Source organism: Suncus etruscus, chromosome 18 (genome assembly GCF_024139225.1).
Source record: "Suncus etruscus isolate mSunEtr1 chromosome 18, mSunEtr1.pri.cur, whole genome shotgun sequence".
Taxonomy (NCBI): Eukaryota; Metazoa; Chordata; class Mammalia; order Eulipotyphla; family Soricidae; genus Suncus; species Suncus etruscus.
In genome coordinates, this window is record NC_064865.1 from 12,555,397 (window position 1) to 12,580,623 (window position 25,227).

At 37.9% G+C, this 25,227-nt stretch overlaps 1 protein-coding gene across 1 annotated transcript in view; it reads right to left on the reverse strand.

The window, feature by feature from the left end:
• TFAP2D (transcription factor AP-2 delta) overlaps positions 1–25,227 on the reverse strand; it is a 54,237-nt gene that overhangs the window by 23,071 nt on the left and 5,939 nt on the right. Inside the window, exons 4-5 of the mRNA XM_049765186.1 lie at positions 14,210–14,375; positions 13,938–14,056 (exon numbers count right to left, since the gene is read on the reverse strand). Coding sequence (XP_049621143.1) covers positions 13,938–14,056; positions 14,210–14,375 — 285 coding nt within the window. The remainder of the gene's footprint in view (positions 1–13,937; positions 14,057–14,209; positions 14,376–25,227) is intronic.

Below are 25,227 nucleotides of genomic sequence, written 5' to 3' on the forward strand. Positions count from 1 at the left end.
GTGTATATCATGTCACAAAAGCTCTGTGTGGGAGGACCACGTGAGAATGAATAAATGGATCTCAGAACTCAAATGTACACGATATTCAATTTCTTTTTTTACATGGCAAGTGTATACTTAAATCCTTCCACCCAAAGGACAACAGGTTTAAGGAGCCAGAGTGATAGTACAACAAGGGCACTTGCCTTGCTTACAGCCAATTTGGGTTCAATCTTCTGAGCACTGACAGGAGTAATTCCTGATTGTGCATCTTTCAGTAACCCCTGAGCATCAATCACCAGGGTGAGCCCACAACAAAATTCCAAAATTACAATAACAAATCCAAAAAATAATCTTTTTTTTTTTCAGGGTTAACACACAAACATGACTACGACATAGTGATTTGACTGATTGGAAGAAAGGCCTACCCTGTCACAGGTGGTTCAAACTCTCATGAACAAAAAAACAGTTATAATAACCTATAGTGGAGAGGGCATCTCAGGAAGGGCTTTGAATGTTTTCCTTCCTGTTTCTATTTACCAGATAATGTCATTATTCCTCAGTCTGGAGTAGGATAGTGGATCCTCAATATTTTTAATTACAAAAAGAGGTATAAACTATTCAGTTATTTCAATTATATTGAGTCATCTGGCAAAGCAGTACAAGCTCTATATCCCTTTTTTACACAATCTAAGGAGCACGTGAATGTTGGGATGTATATCCATTTAATTTTAGAAATTAAAATTTTAGAATGGAATCATGGATCTTTAAGGGAGCAAGTTTAGTGCTGGAAAAAAAGATTATTTTAAATGAAAGGCCTTGGGCTCTATAATCAAGGAGTGCCCTTTTATCTCTACCAAAAAGTGGAATTATTAAGGGATATTCATTTTTCAACATAATTAATGGTTGTTGACTGCATTAAGTAACTCTCAAAAATTATAGAATATAAAATGACATAAAAAGGGAATTGGTTCTTTGATTTAGGGGCATTCATTTATCACACTCAAAAGCAAGATAAAAACTATAGAAAAACATTAGAAAAAATTATAATGATATCATTAATTATCTCAGAAATAAAAGATTAATGAAAAGGTTTTCTAAAAGAATGCCAATGACTACTTTTACTGAGAATTTTACATTCACACATTATTTTAAACTTACTTAAATGCATTTTATAAACAGAAATATATAAATCTGATTTTCAACCTTTTATATAATCATCAAGGATATTCTTTCCCTCTCTAAAACAAGTGCGCTTTTGAAGGCAGAGCATTAGAATAGCATTTAGGGCATTTGCCTTGCATGCACTGACCCAGATTTAACCTCTGGCCCAGCCAGAGCCAGAGTCAAGAGTAGATGTGGCCTCCAGGTGTAGCTCAAAATTCAAATTAAACGAAAGTAAGTGTGCTTTAGGGAGAAAATTCACATAAAGTCAGTTTAAAAAACAGCACAAATGGGAAATGGAAAGCATGTCTAGAGTACAGGCGGGGGTTGGTTGGGGAGGAGGGAGATTTGGGACATTGGTGATGGGAACGTTGCACTGGTGATGGGTGGTGTTCTTTACATGACTGAAACCCAAACACAATCATGTATGTAATCAAGGTGTTTAAATAAAAAATATATATATTAAAAAAACAGCACAAATTTGAGCTAAAGTATTCTTTTACATTGTTATTCACAAGGTAATGCTTACCGATTGTCATCATGAAAATATAGCCTAAATCAACTTAGTTACTTAGTATTAAGAAGTCAATTAATAAGTTTTACTTAGTAATAATATTCAATACCATTAAACTGAAAGCACTAGTTCCTATATAAATTCCAGATACATATCTATATTTTGCGTTTTGTTTACAACTATAGGGAAATAGCACACTCAAATATATCTCCAGAGTTATTCCCCAAAGTATTCATTAGAAAGCACATTTGCCAACATTTTCAAACCTAGATAAAAATATTGTGTTAAATAAATAATCTTAAAATAGCAACTAACGTAAATTCTAGAATTGAAGGACAGTGGGAATATGTTATTGATTTTCCTATTTTGTGAGAAACTGACACTGAAGCAATATTTATCTAGTGTAGGGTCCTCAGATTGGGCACTTTTCCAGTATAATAAGTGTTTTAAATGCAGAAATTCTGTATTCTATGTTTTGCTCCATATTTTATATCTTGCAATACAACAGAGTACCTGATTCATAACTAGTGTGCAGTAAACATTTATTCAATTAAGAGCCTTTTAAATATGTTATAATAATGCACTTGTAAGGAACCCCTTATAAAGAATATAGGTTTTAGAGCAGAAGAGTTGCTAGAGGGGCCAGAAAAATAATACAGCAAGACAAGCACTTGCCTTGCACAGCCAAACTCATTTCAATCCTCAGAACCATATAAGTTCCCCAAGCACTACCAGGAGTGGTCCCTGAATGCAGAGCTATGCATGAATGACCCAAACATTAAAACTAAAAGAAAAGAAAAGAAAAGAAAAGAAAAAGAAAAGAAAAATTGCTACAAAGAATACTCTCTTAAATTACTTAAAAGATGTTATTAATGGGAATATTTAATAAAACAGTCTATAATTGAATAAGGAATGAAAGTAATTTAATAAGAGTTGAAAGTAATTTTTCCCAACCTAATTAAATCCATACCCTTATGTTTTGTTTTAAATGTTTTATTCTACTCTATTATCAATTGATCTCTGGAGCTAGCACATCTGCAGTTTTGAGAGCTCCTGCAATAACGCCCAAGTCAAAGTTGAGAACCACTGTCCTAAGGTGAAGGGAAAAACATTGGGTCTGAGACATATTAACTCTACTTCATCCTAATAGATCAGATGCACTCAGCCTTATCCAAGGGAATGGCAGTCAGCATAGAGTTAATATTTGACTGAAAAAGACTTTAGCATTGTAGGTTTTTGAACAGTGAGTTCTGTTTTATTTGACTAGTATAGTATAAACTCTAACAACAATGACAAGATGTGGTGATGGGTTGGACTGGAGATAGTACATGGGGGTAGGGCACTTGTTTTGCCTAAGGTTGACCTGAATTTGACCCTCTGCACCATGTATGGTCCTCTGAAGCCCTACCAGGAGTGATTCCTCAACACAGAGTCAGAAGTAAGCACTGAGCTTGGTCAGGTGTGCTTTTATACTACTTAACAAAACATATATGATAAATAAAGATATTAGGCAAACAAGTTGGATCTATAACATACATTCAACAACAAAGCAAAGTACAGATGAATCAAATATTTAAATATTAAAAAGCAAATAAAGAATGAATGAAAGAAATGAGGGAAAAAAGGAAAGAAAGCAGGGACCTGAGAGACATTATAAGACTTGGCTTACACACAGCCAACAAGGTTTTGATCCCTGGCATCCCAGATAGTCTCCTGAACCTGCCAGGACTGATTCCTGAGCACAGAGCCTAAGCCACATCTGGCAAAAAACAAACAAATAAAACTCACACACAAATCAAAAAAGAATAAAAGATAAAATGTAATAAATAGTTTATAATTTGAAATAAAAAACTTCAGAAGTATTATAGCAATGTAGATAACATAAATTTTATTTATACATAAATATAAATATATTTATTTTACTGCCTTAATTTTATTATGCATAAATTAACTTTACTTCTCCTTTGTTCAAAGAGGTTTCTGGAGATATAGATTGGACACCCTAATTTGCAATGAAGTGCTCTAACATATTAGACTCAAGACCAGTACTCATTATGACAATGTCTTGATAAAATACTCTATGAGTATGTCTTCTACTAGTCATAAAGCTTATGACCATGGAGACCACTGAACTAGGCAACTGCACACCAGAAACTTACGTTGTAGGTCTCATTTATTGAGTATGTTTTTTGTAAATTACTATTATCTCTTCTCTCTCTTTTGTTAATCTTACTTTTTCTTTCTTTTCTTTTTTATTTATTTTGGAATTTTACTTCTCTTCTCCTTCTTCAATTCAAACTATGTTATTATTATAGCATAATGCCTACACTGTCAGTTTACTTTCAGGAAAAGAACCTCAACGCACAAGACACGAGGGAGGATACTACATAGGGTAGTCTCCTCTTATAGTGCTTGCTATCATATTGCATAGCAAACTCAAGTGAAAATATGCTTATCCTAAAATTTAGCAAAGTTCACCCTGCCATTGATGAAGTCCCTAGAAACTGGAAAACTTTTTCTCTCTGCTGTGCTGGCCCAGTTAATTTATTTACCTTTTTTTCTTTATTGTTTTTTTTTAATCTACTTTTTTCATCTATTTTTCTTAATTCCTTCCTTGGGGGTTTTTGGGGGGAGGGGTCACACCAGGCAGCGCTCAGGGGTTACTCCTTGTTTTACGTTCAGAAATCGCTTATGGCAGGCTCGGGGAACTATATGGGATGTCGGAATTCGAACCACCGTCCTTCTGCATGCAAGGCAAACCTCTATGCTTATCTCTGCGGCCCCTTAATTCAATTATTTTAAGTGCTCTGGCCCACCACTATAAGGATCAGGGCCCCAATCACAACCTATAAATTTTCTCTTATGCCTATCTATAAGTTGACATGAATTTGTATGCAGTAGACTCCTCTATGTTTGCCTAATTTATATTGTAAACAATCTATGCCTATATTGTATAATGCCCCTGTTATATATTACTCCTCCCCATTCAGAACTCCTTCTATCCTCTCACCCTCTCAATCCAGATCTGATTATTTAAATCTCTTCACCCTCAGCTCTTCACTCCTCAAGAATTGGGGCCGTCCACCTGCACCAGTTAGCTGTTACCCGACTCCCAAAGCAAAAGGACATTCTCTCAACCCCTCATCTCTCGCCCTAGGAAGAAGCTTCAACCACAACTCCCGCTGACTCAATCCAGGTGGCCCCCTCTCTCCCACCTCACCTCAATGTGGCATATTGCTTGCTACCGAACTCAGCCCCAGTTCAAAGATACTACCTGATCCCTTACGGCTACAAACCATTTCTCAGATTAATAAAACCACGGTGTGGGAAGAAAATGTGCCCCCAAGATTATTCCCCCAAGATTATCTCAAAAGACTTAATAGGGATATATATATATTTTCCTTACATAATTAATTTCTTAATAGTATATCTCTTAGTGTATTTATTTCCAAATGTAAAAGTAGTCTTCTCCATCCCTTTTTTCTTAATTATAATTTTTATTTTTGTTTGTTTTGGTTCTGTTTAGCATGAAATTCTAGTAGAATAAACTTGCTTGGGATAAAAGCTCAGGTCAAAACCAGTGCACAGGGATTGTCTAGCTTGTCATTTTTATACCCAAATGCACCAACAATATAATATGGTATCATTCCTTTTTGCATAGGCACACTAAAATGAGGGAAATCTTATGTATAGAAACAAGTTTTTATCTATTAGAGATAAGAACCAGAAATATAATACAGGGGTGCCTTCCACCCTAAAATATGTCTTGGGGACTCAACTGACTTAGACCTCATGTGATCAAACATGTGACCAAACATCAACCATCCAATCCTAACCTTAGAACTGTCACAGTTCCCTTCAACAGCACCAGGAAGTAAACTCCCCCCGTGTGAGTCCCTAATACTGCTCTGGTACCAACTTGCCCAGGGTAGGTTCATACAGCAACACCCTGTTGATGAGGAAACAGCAACAATTTGATCTAAGGGCAGATTGCCCTATCTCATCACCTAAAGGTGAGATGATATCAGAAGACACACTGTCCTTTGATCTGTGCAAAAACCAAGATCATTAAATATAGAAGACTGACTACAATAATCATCACTGAACAGAACTTCTGGAACCATAAACAAAGACTCTATCATATAATTCATCCTAGGATCTGTGCAAAAATCAACATCTTCAATTACAGAGGACTAGCTTTGACAACCACAACTGAGCAGAACATATCCTGGCACCACGAAGGAAGACTTAGGAGTCTGACAATGAACAGGTCTGAAACCTATAGTTTGTTTCATGACAGTAACCTTCAATGTTGGAGACATTCTGTATCTCTTAGGCCAAGGAAATTTTCTTTCTAATTTCCCCAATAATTGATGTGTCTATGAAAAACAGAAACAAAACAAAATAAACTTCACCATACAAGACTCCCCCTCTTTTTTTTAATTCACATTTATAGATTCTAGGGAGGGGCTTCTGCCTGCTTTTAATTTTTATTTATTTTTTAATCAGAACCATAGAACATGAATTATCTTGTTCTGCCTCATGTTCTATGCCTTCCTATAAACTGAGAAAAAGTGTGGATGGTACCTAGGGCAAAGCAGTTTCATGAGCATTGAGTGGAAAGAAAAAATGACCAGTCTTAAATACACAACTAAAAGCTAATGACAATAGAATCAAAAAACTCAAACTACAACAAGTTATGCACAAAAGGGAACTGTTACACTGCAGTCTAGGGGGCTAAGGGTGGAGGTATGGGATGCTTGCTGGGAACAGGGGCAGAGGGAGGACATCACTGGTGGTAGAAATTGCCCTAATCCTGTCTCACTATGTACCTTAAATATAACTGTGATAGACTTGTAATTCACATTGGTCTCAATAATTTTTTTTAATTTTTAATTGAAATAAAAATAAATTTAAAATGTATTATAATAATGTATACAATATAAATTTTGTTTACACATAAATGTATATAAATATATTTATATAATTTGTATATATTTACAATTTTATATGATATAGATTATATGTTAATATAATATAAAACAAATATTTATAAATATAAATTTTATTTACCCATAAATAACAAAAAATGTTTTATAAAAATGCATATAATGTCTGTTTTTTTTTGTTTGTTTGTTTTTTGGTTTTTTGGTTTTTGGGTCACATCCAGCAACTCTCAGGAGTTACTCCTGGCTCCATGCTCAGAAATTGCCCCTGGCAGGCACAGGGGACCATATGGGATGCCGAGATTCAAACCACCGTCCTTCTGCATGAAAGGCAAACACCTTACCTCCATGCTATCTCTCTGGCCCCTAATGTCTATGTTTTCAATTGACAAAAACAAATAAAAATACTGACAGAATTTCATATCAGCAAATAGAAAAACTAAGGTCAGGATACCTCTAATCAAAGGCATACAACACATTTCAATTTACTTATAATCAATGAGAACTTTATCAAGATCCTCCCTAAAAACAAAGTAAATAAATGGAAAGAAAAGCACGAAATTCTTTTAAGAATTTGCTCAGTAGGGACCGGAGAGATAGCACAGCAGTAAGGCATTTGCCTTGCATGCAGAAGGACGGTGGTTTGAATCCCGGCATCCATATGGTCCCCCGAGCGTGATGGGGGGAATTTCTGAGTGCAGAGCCAGGAATCACCCCTGAGCACTGCCAGGTGTGACCCAAAAACCAAAATAAAAAAATGAATATGTTTAATAGCTTACAAAATATTTTATTAAAAATAAAATTAGAAAAGATAAAATTTTAATTGTTTCCTATTTGGGCTGACATATAGAGACATACTACTGCATTAATGTTTTTTAATACTATTATGGAAGTACTTATAATGATAAAGTGTATAAGAGTAATCGGAGAACTGGTTAAATACTCTAAAATGATGTAATATCATAAGCTCTGAAACAAGCAAATGCTAAACAGTATGAAAGAAAACCAAATGTATAAAAAAATGTGTATATAATGATTTATTCCTTTTAAATGAAAGTATATGGCTGCATATATATGTATGTATTCTTGGCAGAAATAGAGAAATCAATAACATTTTTAAGGAGGGAAATTGACTGGGGAATAAAGTACAAAGAAAAAGTTTCACTGTATACTCATAACTATATATATATATTTATAAAGTATCGATTTATGGAACCTGAGAGATAGTACAGTGGATAGCATGTTGCTTACCCAAGTTCCATCCCTGATATTCCATATAGTCCCCTGAGCTGTGTCAGGAGTAATCCTTGAACACAGAGCCTAGAGTAAATCCTGAGCACTACCATTTGTGGCCCATACACAAAAAATAAAATAAAAGAAATTAAAAACAAAGTGTTGATTTACAGTTAAAAATAAAATTTCCCTCTGCTCCATACTTAAAAATGTTTGTTGCAAGTCAGAAATGAGCAAGTCAAATACTGCTATTGCTATTAAGTAGAAGACATTAACAGCATGATTACAGTCTTAGAATAGTCTTAGGATGCTATTATTTAGAAATATGAAATCAATGGAAAAGGCAGAAATTGAACTTGAAATCCACATGAATTAAGGCATAAGTATATTGAAGACCTTGAAAAAAGAATAATAGAAAAAAACCTTGAAAAAAGAATAATAGAAAAAGAAATAGTGACTACAAAGTTACCACAGAAACATGCCTTTAAGTAAGCAGAATGATTTAAAAAATGAGCAATAAGCAGAACCAAAGAGTTTGACAGGATTAGCAGATGCATAGATACACGAGTCTTTTTGTAACATGGTCACCACAACTAGGCACAGGAGTATAGAATCCAACACAAAGCCAGACACAAAAGCATATGTGTAGCCTATTTCCTCTGCCCTTACATGTTACAATCTAAAGCTGATGCAAGTCAAGGGAGAACCATTGTCAAATAAGCAAATGATTTAAAAAGATGCCATCTATGATGAACATCTAAGATGCTCATAATATTGTATGACAACATCTGATTTAAGGAGTCAAATTATTTAACATTTGGGGTATCTCCCAAAGAGTACTCAAGGGACCCAGGGCTTCTCCTAAAATTACTCAAACCAGTACTTCTGAGTCTTAAAGGGCACACAGTAGTAGAAGGCATTGGTTTTCCCAGTAATGCTCACTGGCAATGCAGTACAGAAATCAGACACAGGACTGCCATGCCAAGTATGTGCTCCAGCACTTTCAGTTCTCTTCCTTCTTTTTAGTTTAACATTTTGATAAGACACGTTCTTAAATATTATGCAATAATGGGGCCCGGGCGGTGGCGCTAAAGGTAAGGTGCCTGCCTTGCCTGCGCTAGCCTTGGACGGACCGCGGTTCGATATACCCGGTGTCCCATATGGTCCCCCAAGCCAGGAGCAACTTCTGAGCACATAGCCAGGAGTAACCCCTGAGCGTTACCGGGTGTGGCCCAAAAACCAAAAAAAAAAAAAAAATATTATGCAATAATGTTTATTTGTTATCCAATGCTTCAGGTATTTTATGACTTAGAATTTAACAACTTATAGATAAGGACCAGGGGGTTAGCTCAAATCACAGGAATATATGCTTTGCACATGATATGCCTGGTACTGCGTGGTTCTCAAGTAGTGGCTGGGAATGGTTCCTGATCACTGAACCAGGGAATGCTTCTGAGCTTACCTGGGCATAATCCTGTTTGATACAATAAACAAAAGACCAACAACATAAAACTAATTTTACACACAAAACCCCAACAATTTTACATAGCTATCTTAATTTTTTATAACAGGAAGTATATTGATAAAACAGTAGTTATTAATTATGAGTGGGAAGCCATTTTTCAAGAAAAACTTTAACTTTTTCTCTTCCAAGAGAACATTTAAAATGAAGGACAAAGGCCAGAATGATAGGACAGTGAATATGGTACTTGTCTTTAATGCAATTGACCATGGTTTAATCTCCAGCATCCTGTGTGCTCTCTTGAGCACTACCAGGAAGTAATCAATCCCTAAGCACCAACAGATGTGGACTTCCATGAATGACCAGGGTATGCTTTACTAACTTTTATTTTAATGGGCTCTATTCTATAGATCTGAAATGCAAAACTGTGCCTAAGAAGATACAATTAATGCCAGAATGTCCATGTGCAAAGGAGAAAACCAGAGCCTATCGATTCGATTCTTTCAGAATTCTGACTAAAGTAAGCATTAAGCAAAGGTTCATTTTATTATCCTTATTTTTCTTATCATATTTACTTTTAAATGATAGTTCAAATTTCAGATGGAATTTAAAAAGGGCTTATCAGAAAGTTGTGGAGCCATTTCTAATAAGTAGAAATCTAATCTGAAAAAAAATAAGATGTTGGTGGCTTTGGCAAAAATGATTGATTGGGAAAGGGAAGTTTTATACAACTACATGATCAATCCATAGTCTTCTAAATACCAGCTGGTACATTTAGTAAAATTTTCATTTACCTTCTCAAAATATCAGACCCATTTTAGTTTTAAAAAATTCAAGGTACTAAAAGTATGAAGACAAGTATCAACAATTTCATTCTTCCAGATTATAAAACAGATTTAGGTACTTGTTATTCTGTATACACCTGACAACTTCTAGAGCAGCATTTCTTAACCATGGTCCATGTAGAACCCATGATATTCCAAGAAAGTCATATCACAAGTAAAAAAGTTTTAAAAAGTGGGGAAGTTAAGTATGAGGTTGGGGGGGTGCGAGCTAGTAAGACAGAACGGGGCTTCATTGTCAAAAAAAAATTTTTTTTTTTTTTTTTTGGTTTTTGAGCCACACCCGGCATTGCTCAGGGGTTACTCCTGGCTGTCTGCTCAGAAATTGCTCCTGGCAGGCACGGGGGACCATATGGGACATCGGGATTCGAACCAACCACCTTTGGTTCTGGATAGGCTGCTTGCAAGGCAAACGCCGTTGTTCTATCTCTCCGGGCCCCACTGTCAAAATTTTTGAAAAAAACAAAAACAAACAAACAAACAAAAAAAAAAAAACAACTGGTTTGGAGCAGAGCATTAGGCTCTGCATTAGAATATAAGTCTAATGCTAAGCATAGAGTCCTGATGGCTTGAAAGAAATCATTTAATTGTCAACACCAACCCAACTGAAATGTCAGAATAAAAATATATAGAAGATTCCTCAATCATGAAGCTTCTTTTCTAGTTTTCCCTGGATTAAAATAAGATCAATTTTACTTAGATGGAATGTATCTGCTTTTCAAATATTAGGCTCACATGTCCAAAACAACTTAGAATTTTTTTTTTTTTTAGTTTTTGGGCCACACCCGGTGACACTCAGGGGTTACTCCTGGCTATGCGCTCAGAAGTCGCTCCTGGCTTGGGGGACCATATGGGACTCTGGGGGATCGAACTGCGGTCCATCCAAGGCTAGCGCAGGCAAGGCAGGCACCTTACATCTAGTGCCACCGCCCGGCCTCCAACAACTTAGAATTTTTAATTTTTAGTTTTAGGCCACACTGGAAGTGCTCAAGCTTACTCCTTGCTTTGACTCAGCGATTACTCCTGGTAGGCTCAGGGGATAGTATGTGGTGTCAGTGATTGAACCATGGCCAATGCAAGGCAAGAACATTACCTGCTGAACTATAACTTAGAATTTTCAAAACTGTGCAACATGACTCATAATTCAACATTCACTGAAATAAATTAGTGTGTTTACATTCAATATTATTAAAGAATGCAGAACTGTGATGATAGAATAAAATATCAGAGAACATAGTACACATAACCTTTCTATTTTTATGTGTGAGAGTATCCTAAGCAGTCCTCAGTGAGCCCAGAGATCTCTCCCAGCAATATTCATCCAATACAGCCTGACATTTCAGTCAGTACTAGTTTTTGCAATGCAGTGCTGCTTGCCCAGCAGCGTGGTAGACCACCAAGTTACACCAGCAGTTAGATGGTGGTGCTGGCATATGTGGTACTAGAGATAAACTCAGAGGCCTAAATATGCAAGGCATGTACCCCTAATCTTGAGTTATCTCCCAGTCTACACAAAAGATTTTTTTAAAGTATGTTTGAGTACATTTTATAGGGCATAACACTGTACAGTTGAGGTATTAAAATAACCCTTTGATCCTAAATTTCTTGTGTGTGTGTGTTTGTGTGTGTATGTGTTCCCTAGAACACAGTCACAAGTGATCCCTGAGCACAGAGCCAGGAGTACTCAGGGAGCACCTGAGGTCTGGCCCAAAATTAAAAAGCAAAGCAAAACAAAACAAAACAATAACCAAAAAAAAAGAAAGCCCAAATGCCTGTAATTCAACAATAAAACATTTCTTTTCTCTACCATGAAGACTGAAGGCATTTCAAAACACAGTAAATAAGATGCTTGAGAAAAAATCTTGCTAAGTAAACAGAACATGATATGAGCATATTAGAGATAGGAGAGGCATGACTACAAACACACGAACAGCCACAGAGCTCAAAACACAAGATGCTCCAGTCTGTTTGGATCATGAACATCAACAAGACACATTATGAATCTGTGCTTTTATGGTTTTTCAGTTTATACTTGCACTTTGTATGGTCAAGCTCTTTTGAAACTTTTAGTTATAGATGATTGTAGGGATAGATGGGTTTTGGAACTAATCAAATCTTCTCATCCATATAGGACTTGAATTCACTCCATTATATTCTCACAAGTATTTTGTTCCATTTCCATTTTTATATAGTTACAATTTTAATGATGATTTCATTTAAATTGAGCAGGAATAGCTCTTCTTTTGTAATATTCTCTATATAAATTTCCCTTTATCAAATGTCTTTTTTACTGATTCCTTCCCCTAGTATGTATAGCCCTTGTGAGTGGATAGTATAATATTTTTTTCTACCATTTCATCTTTAAGTATTATTAGACACAGTCAAACACAGCACATAAGGTAAAACATAGAACATATTGGTAAAATTTATTAAATGTTAGAGGATTATAAAATTATTTTTGTGATTGTTAACATTTTAAATGGGGGCATAAGCAAAGATAACCATTAACAGCAAAGTTACCAAAGTAATCTTGCCAACACTAGTGTCAAAAATATCAAGTCTAACAGAAAACATAACTTTTTATAACCTGGAAAAATCCCGATGTTTGTTTTTGTACTTTACTTACTTTTCATAACCTGCAGGGTCTTATAAAAAAAGAAGTGACTAATGCAATAAAAGAGTTAAAGGCATATTCAAGTGAATTTTGACAAAATGGCCTCTGTATTAATAACTGAGTTATGGGAAAACTCCTGAAAGTTAAAAAAAAAACGCTTCTGCACGTATTCTCTGTCTGTCTGTCTGTCTGTCTGTCTGTCTGTCTGTCTGTCTGCCTGTCCTTTCATGCTTAGGACTGAACTAGATCTTATTCTATGTAAGGCTTTTACCCCTGAGCCACAACTCCAACCTCTCATATTTCTTCTTGAAAGAATACTGAATAGGGGCTGGAGAGATAGCATGGAGGTAAGGCGTTTGCCTTTCATGCAAGAGGTCATCGGTTCGAATCCCAGCGTCCCATATGGTCCCCCGTGCCTGCCAGGAGCAATTTCTGAGCATGGAGCCAGGAGTAACCCCTGAGCACTGCCGGGTGTGACCCAAAAACCACAAAAAAAAAAAAAAAAGAAAGAATACTGAATAAGAGTGTCTGATTCTTAGAAAAGAAACAAAGTGGCAAAGAAGTATCAAAAAAGAAATAACTTTATGGAATATATTCCACTGTTGTCTCTAAATCTCTTGCTAATCTTAACCTTTTGGTAACTGAATTTATACAGGTAAAATACCATGGAATTTCACCATACCTTCCTTGTAATCTAAGAGATATCTCTAGAATTTGCATAATATGTTCTCTAATTTAGATTCACATATAGACTCCTCAGAACTCTTTATAGAATGTTTATTAAATAGCAGATAATGCTCAGTACTGAATTATGAGTTAAGTCAGATTTGCTTGTACACTAAAATAAATAATAATCAAACTGACACCAGTACAGTCAATCTTTTTTTTTTACTGGTGGTGGTATTTTGGGAACATTTTATGAACTACTTAAATTTTCCCTTGATTTTTCTTTCCTTCATATTGCTAAGATTAGTATGGTAAATGGTATCTTATGTATTCTCTAAGTCTTGCTTTTACTTTGACTGAAGCATTAAAATTGTTAATTATTATTAAAAATTAACTTGTAACTATTAATTGTCATGTTTAATTGCTAAGCATAAATAAAATAGTACAATTGAAAACATTCAAGTTTCAAAGACTTGCTATCCTTCCACCATGCTTTTACAAAATTGAAAAGCCATACCTTCAACTAAGGAAGTGAGGAGCGTGACATTGGCCGCCTTCCGTCTTCCTGCTGGCAAGTTCAGGCCAAGCCTATCCAGTTTCTCTCTCAGGCAGCGGCCTCCATTCTTGGATTTTGCTCTGTTCCCAAACAAACAAAAACTTGGTATTGAAATTTCACATTTGAAAAAAATGATTAGATAAATAAATGGGATGCCAACAACAGACAAAAACATAACACACTTGGTATCATAATGATGAAAAGACCTACTGTTTCAGAAAACACTATTTTACCTTCTTAAAATGCCTCCCAAGAGTGAAGCATTTAGGCATTCAGGTGGTGAGAGACGCCTCTTCACCTCAGCAATGGTCACCTTGTACTTAGAAGTAGAGCTGAGGAGGGACAAACGGCCTGGCACAGAGCAAAATAAATCTGTGGGGTTGACCACACAGGTACCACCTGTAAAAGAAAAAGTATATTACATATTAGTGACAATAGGAAAAGATTAATATGCAAAGCAAAGTAAACTTCAAGGTATTACTTTGGATTGGGGAATATGTGGTGACAAAATTATATTTATATATATACAATCTGGCTCATCTTAGAAAATTGCTCTGAAAATGAACTTTTAAAATGCCATTCTAGGTCTTATCTTCCAGGACCCAGAGAAATAGCATGGTGGGGAGGGCATTTCCCTTGCACGCAAAAGACCTGGATTTGATGCCCGGCATCCCATATGGTCCCCTGAGTCTGCTTGGAGTGACTCCTGAGCACCAGCAGGTGTGACCCAAAAACCAAAAATAAAATACCCCCCCCCAAATAAACAAGGTCCTATTTTTCAAATATTATATAAATTTTACTTTAGTTGTTAAAATTTAATTTTGACATTTTGTGGTTTGTTGGCTGGTGTACCAGGGTTGATATCAACCACATGAAGAAATAATCCAATAAAATCCCAGACTGTAATAGTTAACCTCACAAAAGCTAGATATTCTCCCTCCCCCCCCCCCCTCTCCCTTTTCTCTCCCTCCCTTTCTCAAATGTGTGCACAGAGTTATTGAAATCAATGACTGATTATATACTCAAAATTTTAGGAAATTCTTTTCTAAAATATGTGAGAATTTCCATCTCCTTTCCTTTCTCATCTACCAACTATAGGCATCAGAGTCACCCAAACCTAAGGTACCACTAAAATTAATTTGCCTACTGTCAGAAAATTCCAATCTCATGTAGGTTGATTAAAGATCAACTCTCTCTACTATATGCTTCAGAATTAGCACTCATAGTTATACACAACACAAGACATAAAACACAATAACAGAGAGAACAATTGCATGTTCATGAATGATATTATTGTTAAAGCTTTCACTAGAATTACTATGATTAGTGAACAAAGAAATAGTAACTACTAATTTCCAACTTTCTCACTTCCTAGCTCAGAAGGCTTTGTCTTTTTTTGTTTGTTTGTTTTTGGGCACACTCGGCAGCCCTCAGGAATTACTTCTGGCCCTGTGCTCAGAAGTCACTCCTGGCAGGCCTCGGGGACCAAATGGGATGTTGGAAATTGAATCGGTCCTGTGTTGGCTGCATGGAAGGCAAATGCCCTACAACTGTACTATTGCTTTGGCCCCATAAGATTTTGAATTAAATGACCAGAAGGCCCTTCATCTTAGCTTTACTCCAGGAACAATAGTGAATTTCTTTTTCTCAGGAAGGTGAAATAGATTTACGATCTCAATATGAGAGGGGATATTTTATTGCACCTTAATTTTTCTCCTACTGAAAAGACCTCAAGTCACTGTCTACAATTGCTAACATGTTATCAACAGAGTTCCTGATACAAGGCTGCTTCTCCATGCATTGATCAATAGAAGGGGAGACACTTTAAAAATCATTGATAAGTTCAAATTTCAGGTTTACTTTACTAAACATACATTTTATTTCTTTAGTAATGGGCAAACTTAATACCCTTCTTCTAAAAAGGGTGATATCTAAGAAGGAAAAGAGAAGAAAAAGTAGTTAGAGGGGCCAGGAATGGACAAGAGTTTGTGCTTTTTATGTTTAGGGCCAGAGTTAATAAACTGATACCACATGGTAGTGGTTGTTCCTGGCACTGTAGGGCCCAAACAACTACACATCCTCAAACCCTAGAATTGAATCGTCAGACTAGCATGGCTGAATATTTTCAGAGTAGTTTCAAGGCTTCCTAAGAACTGTTTGGAAGCCCATTGTTTTCTAATAAAAGTAGTTGGAGGGAAAATAAAACAGGGGAGTGGAATAGGGTCCAAAGTATCTTATTCAGTGTGGTTCTTAGCTGGCAGTGTTGGCATCTCCTAGAAACTCATTAGAAAGGCAGAGTCTCAAGTCCAATACCAGATCGTCTGATCTTTAGCATCCTTAGAAGATACTTAACTGGCTCAAATGACAATGAAATTTAGTTAGCAGTGGTCTTGGACTAATCTCATTATTCTTTCTCTCCTTTACTTACTCATAAAATGTTAGGTTGGATGCTGGAAAGATACTACAGAGTATAATGCTCTTGGCCATTATGTGGCAGACCCTAGTTTGACCACTGGTACTCATGAATCCCTGAGCAGAGTACAGCCAGAGTAGTTCTCTTAAGCACCTTTGGTATGCCGCATCCCCCACCCCCCCCACCCCCCACCCCCCGCAACATTCCTCCCCAATGTTGTTGGAATTTCTCTTAATTAGATTTGGTTATGTGTACTGGGTGTAGTTGCTCAGGAACCTAAAAGGATGTTCCAAAAGGCAAAAGGTTCCTGGATTTGAGTGGAAGGACTAGGCAACCTTGCTCTGCTCTTCAAGAATTACTACCTTATATGTATATATATATATATATATATATATATATATATATATATATGGAATTGCATCTGACTATCTCATAGTCATCTTCACTTGCTTTGAAAGGATATACCCCCAAAGATTTATGAAGCTGATTCTCTGCTAAGAACTAAGAATCTGAATATTGTCTTTTCTCAATAAATAAAACAAGGGCCCAGAGCAATAGTACAGCAGATTGAGTTTTTTCCTTGTACATGGTCAGTCAACCCAGGTTTAATCCCTAGCATCCAATATGATCCACCAAACCCATCAGGATAATTTCCTGCATGCAGAACCAGCAGTAAGCCCTAAACACTAAAGGGTGTGGCTCTTAAACAGACAAACAAATAAAAAACCCCACCAAAATAAAGACAGTAAAAACAGTGCTTTCTGAACTGGAAGACATACACTATAAATTCAACTAAATTTTTTTTTTGGGTGAATCATACCAGTGGTGCTCAGGATTTTTGACTCTCCTCAGTTATCACTCCTGTGGTGCTAAGAGACCATAGTCTATATCAGGGATCAAAATGGGGTGGACTTCAAAAAAAAATAGGCAAGGCAGGGGTTACCCAGCATTATCTCTCTGAACCCTCAGCTAAATTTCTGAAACTAGGTTCTAGAAATTTGCCATCAGTTTGAAATCTGAGACTTGAATCTTCAATAATTATGTTGAAATTCTTTGGCATTAAACTTTGGCTAACATAATAGATTCTCAAGCGAATTTTTTTCTCAGCAGTGATATATATATATATTTTAAAAAAGAAACTTCCCATAATTACCACTGGAATTTCAAATAAAATTTCTGTTTTTTTTTTTTTTGTTTTTGTTTTTTTTTTTTTTTTTTGGTTTTTGGGCCACACCCGTTTGACGCTCAGGGGTTACTCCTGGCTATGTGCTCAGAAATTGCCCCTGGCTTGGGGGGACCATATGGGACGCCGGGGGATCGAACCGCGGTCCGTTCCTTGGCTAGCGCTTGTAAGGCAGACACCTTACCTCTAGCGCCACCTTCCCGGCCCCATAAATTTCTAATGAAATAGTGATAATGATGATGATAATCCTAATTATGATGGTGATCATGTCCCCAGATTTCTGGGTTTAAATCTACAAAATAATATTTTATTTTATTTATCTATTTTTTTTATTTCTTTGTTTTGGTTTAAATATTGAAGTTGTCTCTAATTTTTTTTCTCCTTTTTGCACTCTGTTATGTTTTTATTTCAGGACCCTGATTATTAAGTGGTGCTTGTCTTTATTGCTGTAGTGCTCATTGGATTATTTTGATATTTCCTTTTGTATTGTTGTGGTGTTTCACTTTCTTTTTCCCTTTCTGCTCTCAAGCTGAGGTTGAGAGCCTCTAGAAGGACTCGGTCCATATTCGGCTTATTTGATTTTTACCCCATTTTATTGCTTTTCTTTTCTTCAAACAAAACCACATAACTTGAACTACCTAGTTCCGCCTTTCAAATAGAAGGGGAAATAATGGAGAGTACCAAGACCAAACTAGTAGCCCAGGGGGTGATGGTGGGGGATATGAATGCAAGATGGGAACAGGGGTGGAAGGAGGACAACTTTGGTGATGAGAATGCCCCTGATTTGATGTTAATATGTACCTAAAATATTACTGTGAAAGATAAGTAAGACACTTTGGTCAAAATAAAAATTATTAATAAAAACCCTATCATCTCACTTTGGACCCATGAACTTTTTACATGATTTAATAAAATCATAAAAAATTTTAAATGACTTCTCTAAAGTTGAGACAAATAGAAAAGTAAACTAGGTATCAGTGAATCTGAACTTCAATAACATAATAGGAATTTAATATCACTCTTCAATATAAACCTGGATAGGAGAGATAGTACAGCTGTATTGAGTACTGGTTGGTGTAGCCCCCAAACAAACAAAAGAATCAACACCCTAATAACCCCCAAATTCACTCAATGTTTTTCTGAAAATGGACCTTTATCCACAATCAATATGAACTTAATTCCGATTTATATACTTACAATAACCCTTCCTTTGCACAGCAGCCAGTATACAAAAGAAGTACAAGAATTTCACCCACTGAGTCAGAAGTTTCGAGTATGTAAGTTGCTTCTACCAAGAGCAGAGGAAGGCCTAGTTAACTTAGGGAAATGCAGATGATCATGTTCTAATGATAAACTGGACTTTTTATCTAATGTGAAATTTGTCCTTTTACAGAAACCCGAATCCCATACACTAAAAATCAGCAGCTTTCAGGAAAGTTTCTGGTTTGCTACCTAGCCAAGTGCTAAGAACTCCTGGGCCCTGGGTCTTTTCCTACCTTCAGTTTCGGCTTTAGGCTTCTGCTCAAATAAGTATTTTTTGGATATTTTATAGAGGCTGCATATTAAGAGTATGTTTTGTGCACACACAAATTGCCCGGAGGATTTAGTTTGTATTCAGGATTACCCATCCACTCTAGAGTCTTTTATTTTTTTATGTCACAGCAACTTTAAAGGGAATTTCTTTTGCTTTGATACTTGGCATTGCTACAGCCTTGGGGAACTTCTCTCTCTCTCTCTCTCTCTCTCTCTCTCTCTCTCTCTCTCTCTCTCTCTCTCTCTTTCCTTCTATTTCTATCTCTTTTAGCAGCTGTTTTTCTCGCTCATTCTTGCTAAAAATTTGGCAACTTGTAGAGTTGGTGTCACAACTAAGTGGGCTCATTCATCATGCAGGGTTTCTCCCCAGTATATCCCCTTTCCATTTACAATGTACAGAAACAATACTTCCATTAAATCATCATTCTAAAAATGGAAATATAAAAAAGTTTTCATATTTCCAGCGATGCTTAAAACTAATCTGAGTAGCAATAATAAAAGAGTAATAATTCAAGAACTAATTACTGAAGGTAGTTATTGAAGCCCTAAGATATGGCCATTACAGATACCGCAGCCAAGATTTAGTGGGTGGAAAATAAAACTAAGCACAAAATGCAAAGATTCATATCCTGTAGCCTCAGATTTGGTTGAGTTTATGCTGAGGAAAGAAACATTGAATGGCTACCAGCTACCATTTTTTGGATGAAGCCAAAGACATTGGTGTGTGCAGGGATCCAGGAAGAAGCTAACAGGACCCACGGGGGTCTTAGAAAGGGAAACACTAGGCCTCAATTAGTCCATCTGAGAAATGGGCCGATCACATTATCTCTTACCAACTTGCAAGGAGAAATGCGTACGTGTATGGCGCAGAGCAACTTAAATCAAATCCATCATCCCCAGACCCAATTTTCGGGTTGGAGCCAATGGAGGGCGACCCAAAGACCCCCTCCTCTGCCCTCCCTATCCAAAACCCCACCCCAATCCCCTACCCGCTTTAGTGCTACAAGCAAATGCCAAAGCCTGGGCAGTCTTTTCCTCTTCTCATCTCAGGCAATTAGGGCATGGAAAACCTCTAGGGCCATCTCTGAGGAACTTGAAGTGCCCCTGCCCCTCCTCCCTAAAGCTGCCTCTAAGCCTCAAGCCCCACTGGGTACCTCACCCCTCTAAGAAAGCTTGGCTGGGTGCTCAAGGGGGGCACGTTTTCCAGGTTCGATCGATACTTGCAGCCGTTTTTTGTGCGCTGGGCCCGTGCGCTCAACCTCGCCAAAGCCGCCCCGGCGCCCAATTCGCCGCCGCTTCAGTGTTGACATAATGAGACCAAATCTTGAGAGCAAAATAAATGTTCTGTTCGCCTTACAGCCAAACAGATGTTTACAATTCAAATGAAAAAGAGGAAAACGGCAGGGACTCCCCCCACGCCCCCCATGACTCATCTCCAATGATCACTCGCCTTTTGTTGTTGTTTTTGTTTTGTTGTTGTTGAATTTTTTTTTTCCCTGACACATTTAAAATGTGTAAGCGATTACGGGAGTTTCCTGTCTCTGTTTGTTCTGTGGAATCATTGAGGTGCACGGGGGAAACCGGCTGGGGTAACATTTTCCTCCACTGCTTCCTCTCTAGCCTCTGGCCCTTCCCAGTTCCAACCTAATCCCGCATATATTACATATCATCAGCTAGGAAAGACATAGCACTTAATTGCAATCAAAGAACTTACAGCTGATGAATTAGCATTGAATTGTGGTGTTGGAAAGAAAATTTGCCAGTACAGGTATCTCTAAAGACAATCCTCCCAGTTAAGATAGGACAAAAGAAAGGGGGATTTGTTGGTTCTCTCTCTCTCTCTCTCTCTCTCTCTCTCTCTCTCTCTCTCTCTCTCTCTCTCTCTCTCTCTCTCTCTCTCTCTCTCTCTCTCTCTCTCTCTCTCTCTCTCTCTCTCTCTCTCTCTCTCTCTCTCGATTTCCTAGGCAATGAAGAATTTGGAAGGCAGTGGTCTATGGAAAAGAGTTTATGCCCCCACTTTCTCCGGAAAATAATTAGTTCAACAAATCTTGCCTGTAGATCCTTTGGCATATGAATTTCAGACTTCATACAACGTGTACCAAAATATGAATCTGCAGAATTTGTATTGGCCAAAGTAATGGGGGACAAAGAAATTCCGAAGGTGTCTTTCTGGAACTGTTTTCACAGTGGAAGGGCCACAGAGATGAATTTTGATGTTCTGGTTACAGGGAGATTCATGGAGATGTCTCTAATATCAAGAGAGATTCCAGGAACTTGAATGGAGGAACAAGGCTTTTGTCCCCAACATATATGCCCCACTCCCATCCCATTTCTCTTTCCAGAAGCTTCCAAGCGAACCTCTCTAAACCCAGGCTCAGTATCCCTTTTGAAACCAGCAGAAGCAGAGGAAAGCACGTCCTCCTGCAGCTGCAGCAGCTGCTGCTGCAAGCTAGCAGCTACCAGGGCTGCATCTGGGAAGAACGGTCAGTCAGTCCCAGGCACCCTGTTATTGGCAGATGGAACGATTGAAGCTCAACTCCATTTCACGGACGCTTTATCCTAAAAATTAAATCACATCTGACAATGTTTGCCCCGCCGCCTAAATGCCTCCGCCTTGGCGTGCCAGTCACCTCTAAGCGATCTGACAAACTCCAACTCTCTTAAAACGTGCAGAGTTCAGATCATATTAATTCCCCCCCAAAATGTTTGATTCAAAGTAGTTTGTATTTTGTGTAGCCACGGGCAATCCGGAAAGCGCGCGCGCCTGCCAGTGGCCGGGCCTCTCCCACTCCGCGTGGCCCAGAGGCTACGGCGGTATTTAAGCTTCAGAAATTAGCCTGAGGCTGCAAGGCAGAGTGATCACAAAGCGAAACAAGGGCGCTACCCCCGCTACACTTTTTTTCATTTTTGTCTTTCTTCCTTTCCCCCACCTTTTCTTTCTTTCTTTCTTTCTTTCTTTCTTTCTTTCTTTCTTTCTTTCTTTCTTTCTTTCTTTCTTTCTTTCTTTCTTTCTTTCTTTCTTTCTTTCTTTCTTTCTTTCTTCCTTCCTTCCTTCCTTCCTTCCTTCCTTCCTTCCTTCCTTCCTTCCTTCCTTCCTTCCTTCCTTCCTTCCTTCCTTCCTTCCTTCCTTCCTTCCTTCCTTCCTTCCTTCCTTCCTTCCTTTCTTTCTTTCTTTCTTTCTTTCTTTCTTTCTCTCTTTCTTTTTTCCTCCCGAGTTTGCCTTCCCCATCTCACAAGAAAGACCAGGGCCAAATGTCACTTGGCAGCCAACTATGGAAAATCTCATCTTCTTCTCTCTCCTCCATGCACGTGAAAGCCACGTTAGCCTCCTCCTCAACTGAACTGAACCCCTTTCTGGAACCCGTGCAATTCCAATCCTATCAGATCCATCATCCTCCCGATCAGCAAACACCTTACTCTTAAATTCTCAGAGCGCCCAAGGAAAGAGACCAACCAAAGCCTGACAAAAGGGAAGGGGCCATGAGGGAGGCTCAGAGGACTCTAGGGAGGAAAGTAGAATGGGTTTTCCTTTCCTTTCCCTTTTTTATGATTAAAAACATAGACGCCTCCTGTAAATAGAAGTCTCATTTCTTCAAGAGAGGCCTTTTGAAACTCGGGATCTGAATATTCAACGGTGGCAAAGCTCCACTCTGTACGTACAACATTAATATGATCTCTGCAGAATTTGCGACTCAGAAATATTAACATATCAAAGCCGACGCCGGAGGCGAGAGAAGCTATCGATACGCGAGCACAGGGTAAAGTAAAGATTATTGGTTCTGATGGGGCTGAGTGGAGGAGCTGCGGGCAAAATCGCGCACACCATTAACCGAGAGTGCGCGCGCCGGGAGCTGCGCCTCCAAGGCGTTGGCAAATATTTTATCTAGGTGGTAATTACCTCCTCGCCACTCCCCCACCCCACCCCCTCCTTCGCTGCCTTTTCTGTGGCTATCTCGCCTTCATTACCAGCAAAACACAATGCAATTACTACTTCCAAAGTGAATCAGGGAAAGAAACCACGCTTTGCTCTTTGCAAGAAAAAAGTGGCCAAATTTACAGAAATGAGAACTCCCCCTCCCCTTGCATCAGCCCATCACAATAACCCAGACAGCTTCTCCCAAGTGAATTTTAGCATTTGAGCATTTTAGGATCTTCCATAAGAACCTTGAGAGTGTTTTTGGGAAGTGACATTTATTTCTATCCATCCACAGTAACTTTGGGGAATCATTAGAAATGCCTGTTTATTCAGGATTTTGGCCATAGCGGGAAAATGGTAACAAAAAAATGTCCTTTTTAAGAAATGACATTTCCTGGGAAGTAGCCTGTAAGTCATGTACTACATGAGAAACACATGCCTACCCAAGATATCATACCACACGGTGATTGGATAGAGCTTTTGTCCATTGAAGAGTTTCCATGAACAAAGGAAACTTGAGCTGATATTCTGAATCCTGTATATACACTACCATGATGTTAGTCAGAAATGAATTTTTTAGGATTTCTTAAGGAATAGAAATTTTTGAAATGAAGATCTGGGAAAGTAGGGCAAGATAAACAATGTCCTCTTATGCAAGGCTTCCTTGCCTTCCATTTGCTAATTGTCATGAACATTGATTCTTTTAGGGTAAACAGACACACATAGCCACACAACCTGGTCTCTGGGGCTCGAGGAAGTTAATTGGCTTTCTCTTAAACACGTGGAAATGAAATACACTCTGAAGCTAAATTCTGAAGTCCTTCAGCCAGGGGAGCAGAAAGGGGAGGCAACAGTGAGGATTAAGGTTTGTTCAACAATGCAGACTTAAAACCCCAAAGAAGTTACCTCCCCACTTCTTTGGGGAGCCAACATGTTCTCCTACCAACTCAAACACTTGATTTTAAAAAAGTAGTCTACTTGCTGGTTTTCAGGTGAAATGATTTGGCACAGAATTCTTCACGAACAATACAATCATCCCCAAGATATATCATTTCTTATCATTCTGATAGAATAGATCTGAACACCCCATTTTCTAATTAACCCAGTATGTTGCTTTTCTCAGGAAATGGTGAAAGGTTACCCCTTCAACCTTTCTCCGAAAATTCAGCCCACTACACTACCACCTTCCTTCTCTCCCGCCTAATAATAATTTCCGCCCTGGAATATAATTTCCACCCTCTGTCAGCTGTTGTAAGATCGAATGCAATTTCCAGCCTTTTGACAACGTGATCTTGGAGCAAAGGAAGAATAGAACGGAAAGAACGCAGGAGCGCTTGCCCCGCTCTGGGAGGAGCGTTCTTCTGGAGCTAATTTGTGGCGCTGTCCTTCAGCACCACCGGCTATCTGCGCGCCCTGGGTGCTTGGCCTCACCTTCCCAGTGACCGCCCTAGCAAACGCAGTTCAGGACGTTTCACCTGACCTATTGGTGTGAATTTTTAAACTTCCACTCGACAGAGTCAGCATTTTCCATTTCAATTTTTACTAAAAGTATTTTCAGTACTCTCAGGATAGCCGCAGATTGGCCTGACCAGGTTAACAGTCTTCTTTGAAAAACTATTTTTTTGTGGCACAAATTTAGTAGCTTTGTTTTGAAGTTTTCAGATCTCCACAGGGGTCAGCAAGAAGTTGAATAATGAAAGCTTCCAGTATTTACAATAATAACAATAATAGTCTAAAGGAAAATAGATTTTGCTTTATTTCCCCCTCAAATTAAGTAGCTTTATGTATTGGACCTCCAGTGTAAAACTTGTAATTTAAACATGAAACAAAAATATTACCACATTCTATCACTGCATTTATTTAGTTGAAAAGCAGTGGAATCTTTCAATGAACTTTGAAAGGAACGGAGAAAGAGACTGAAGATGAACTTTTATTTGGAACCATCAGAAATGACTTAGTCTTTAGTGTCTTAGCTACTAAAGACAACTATGGCCCTGGAGCTGGAATTAGTCCTATTCAATAGGCGATGTCTTATTAATTCATATGAAGTTGAGGTAACAGCTGGTCTCCTTTGCCTTGTGTGTTCTTCGGGTTACTCAGCTTGCTTGAAAAATAAGATTCAGAGGCTCTGAGTATAGTTAAGTGAGGAAGCCAGCAAAATCTGCACTGCCTTGAGGTCTGAGAATGTCATAGTTTAAAACCTTTT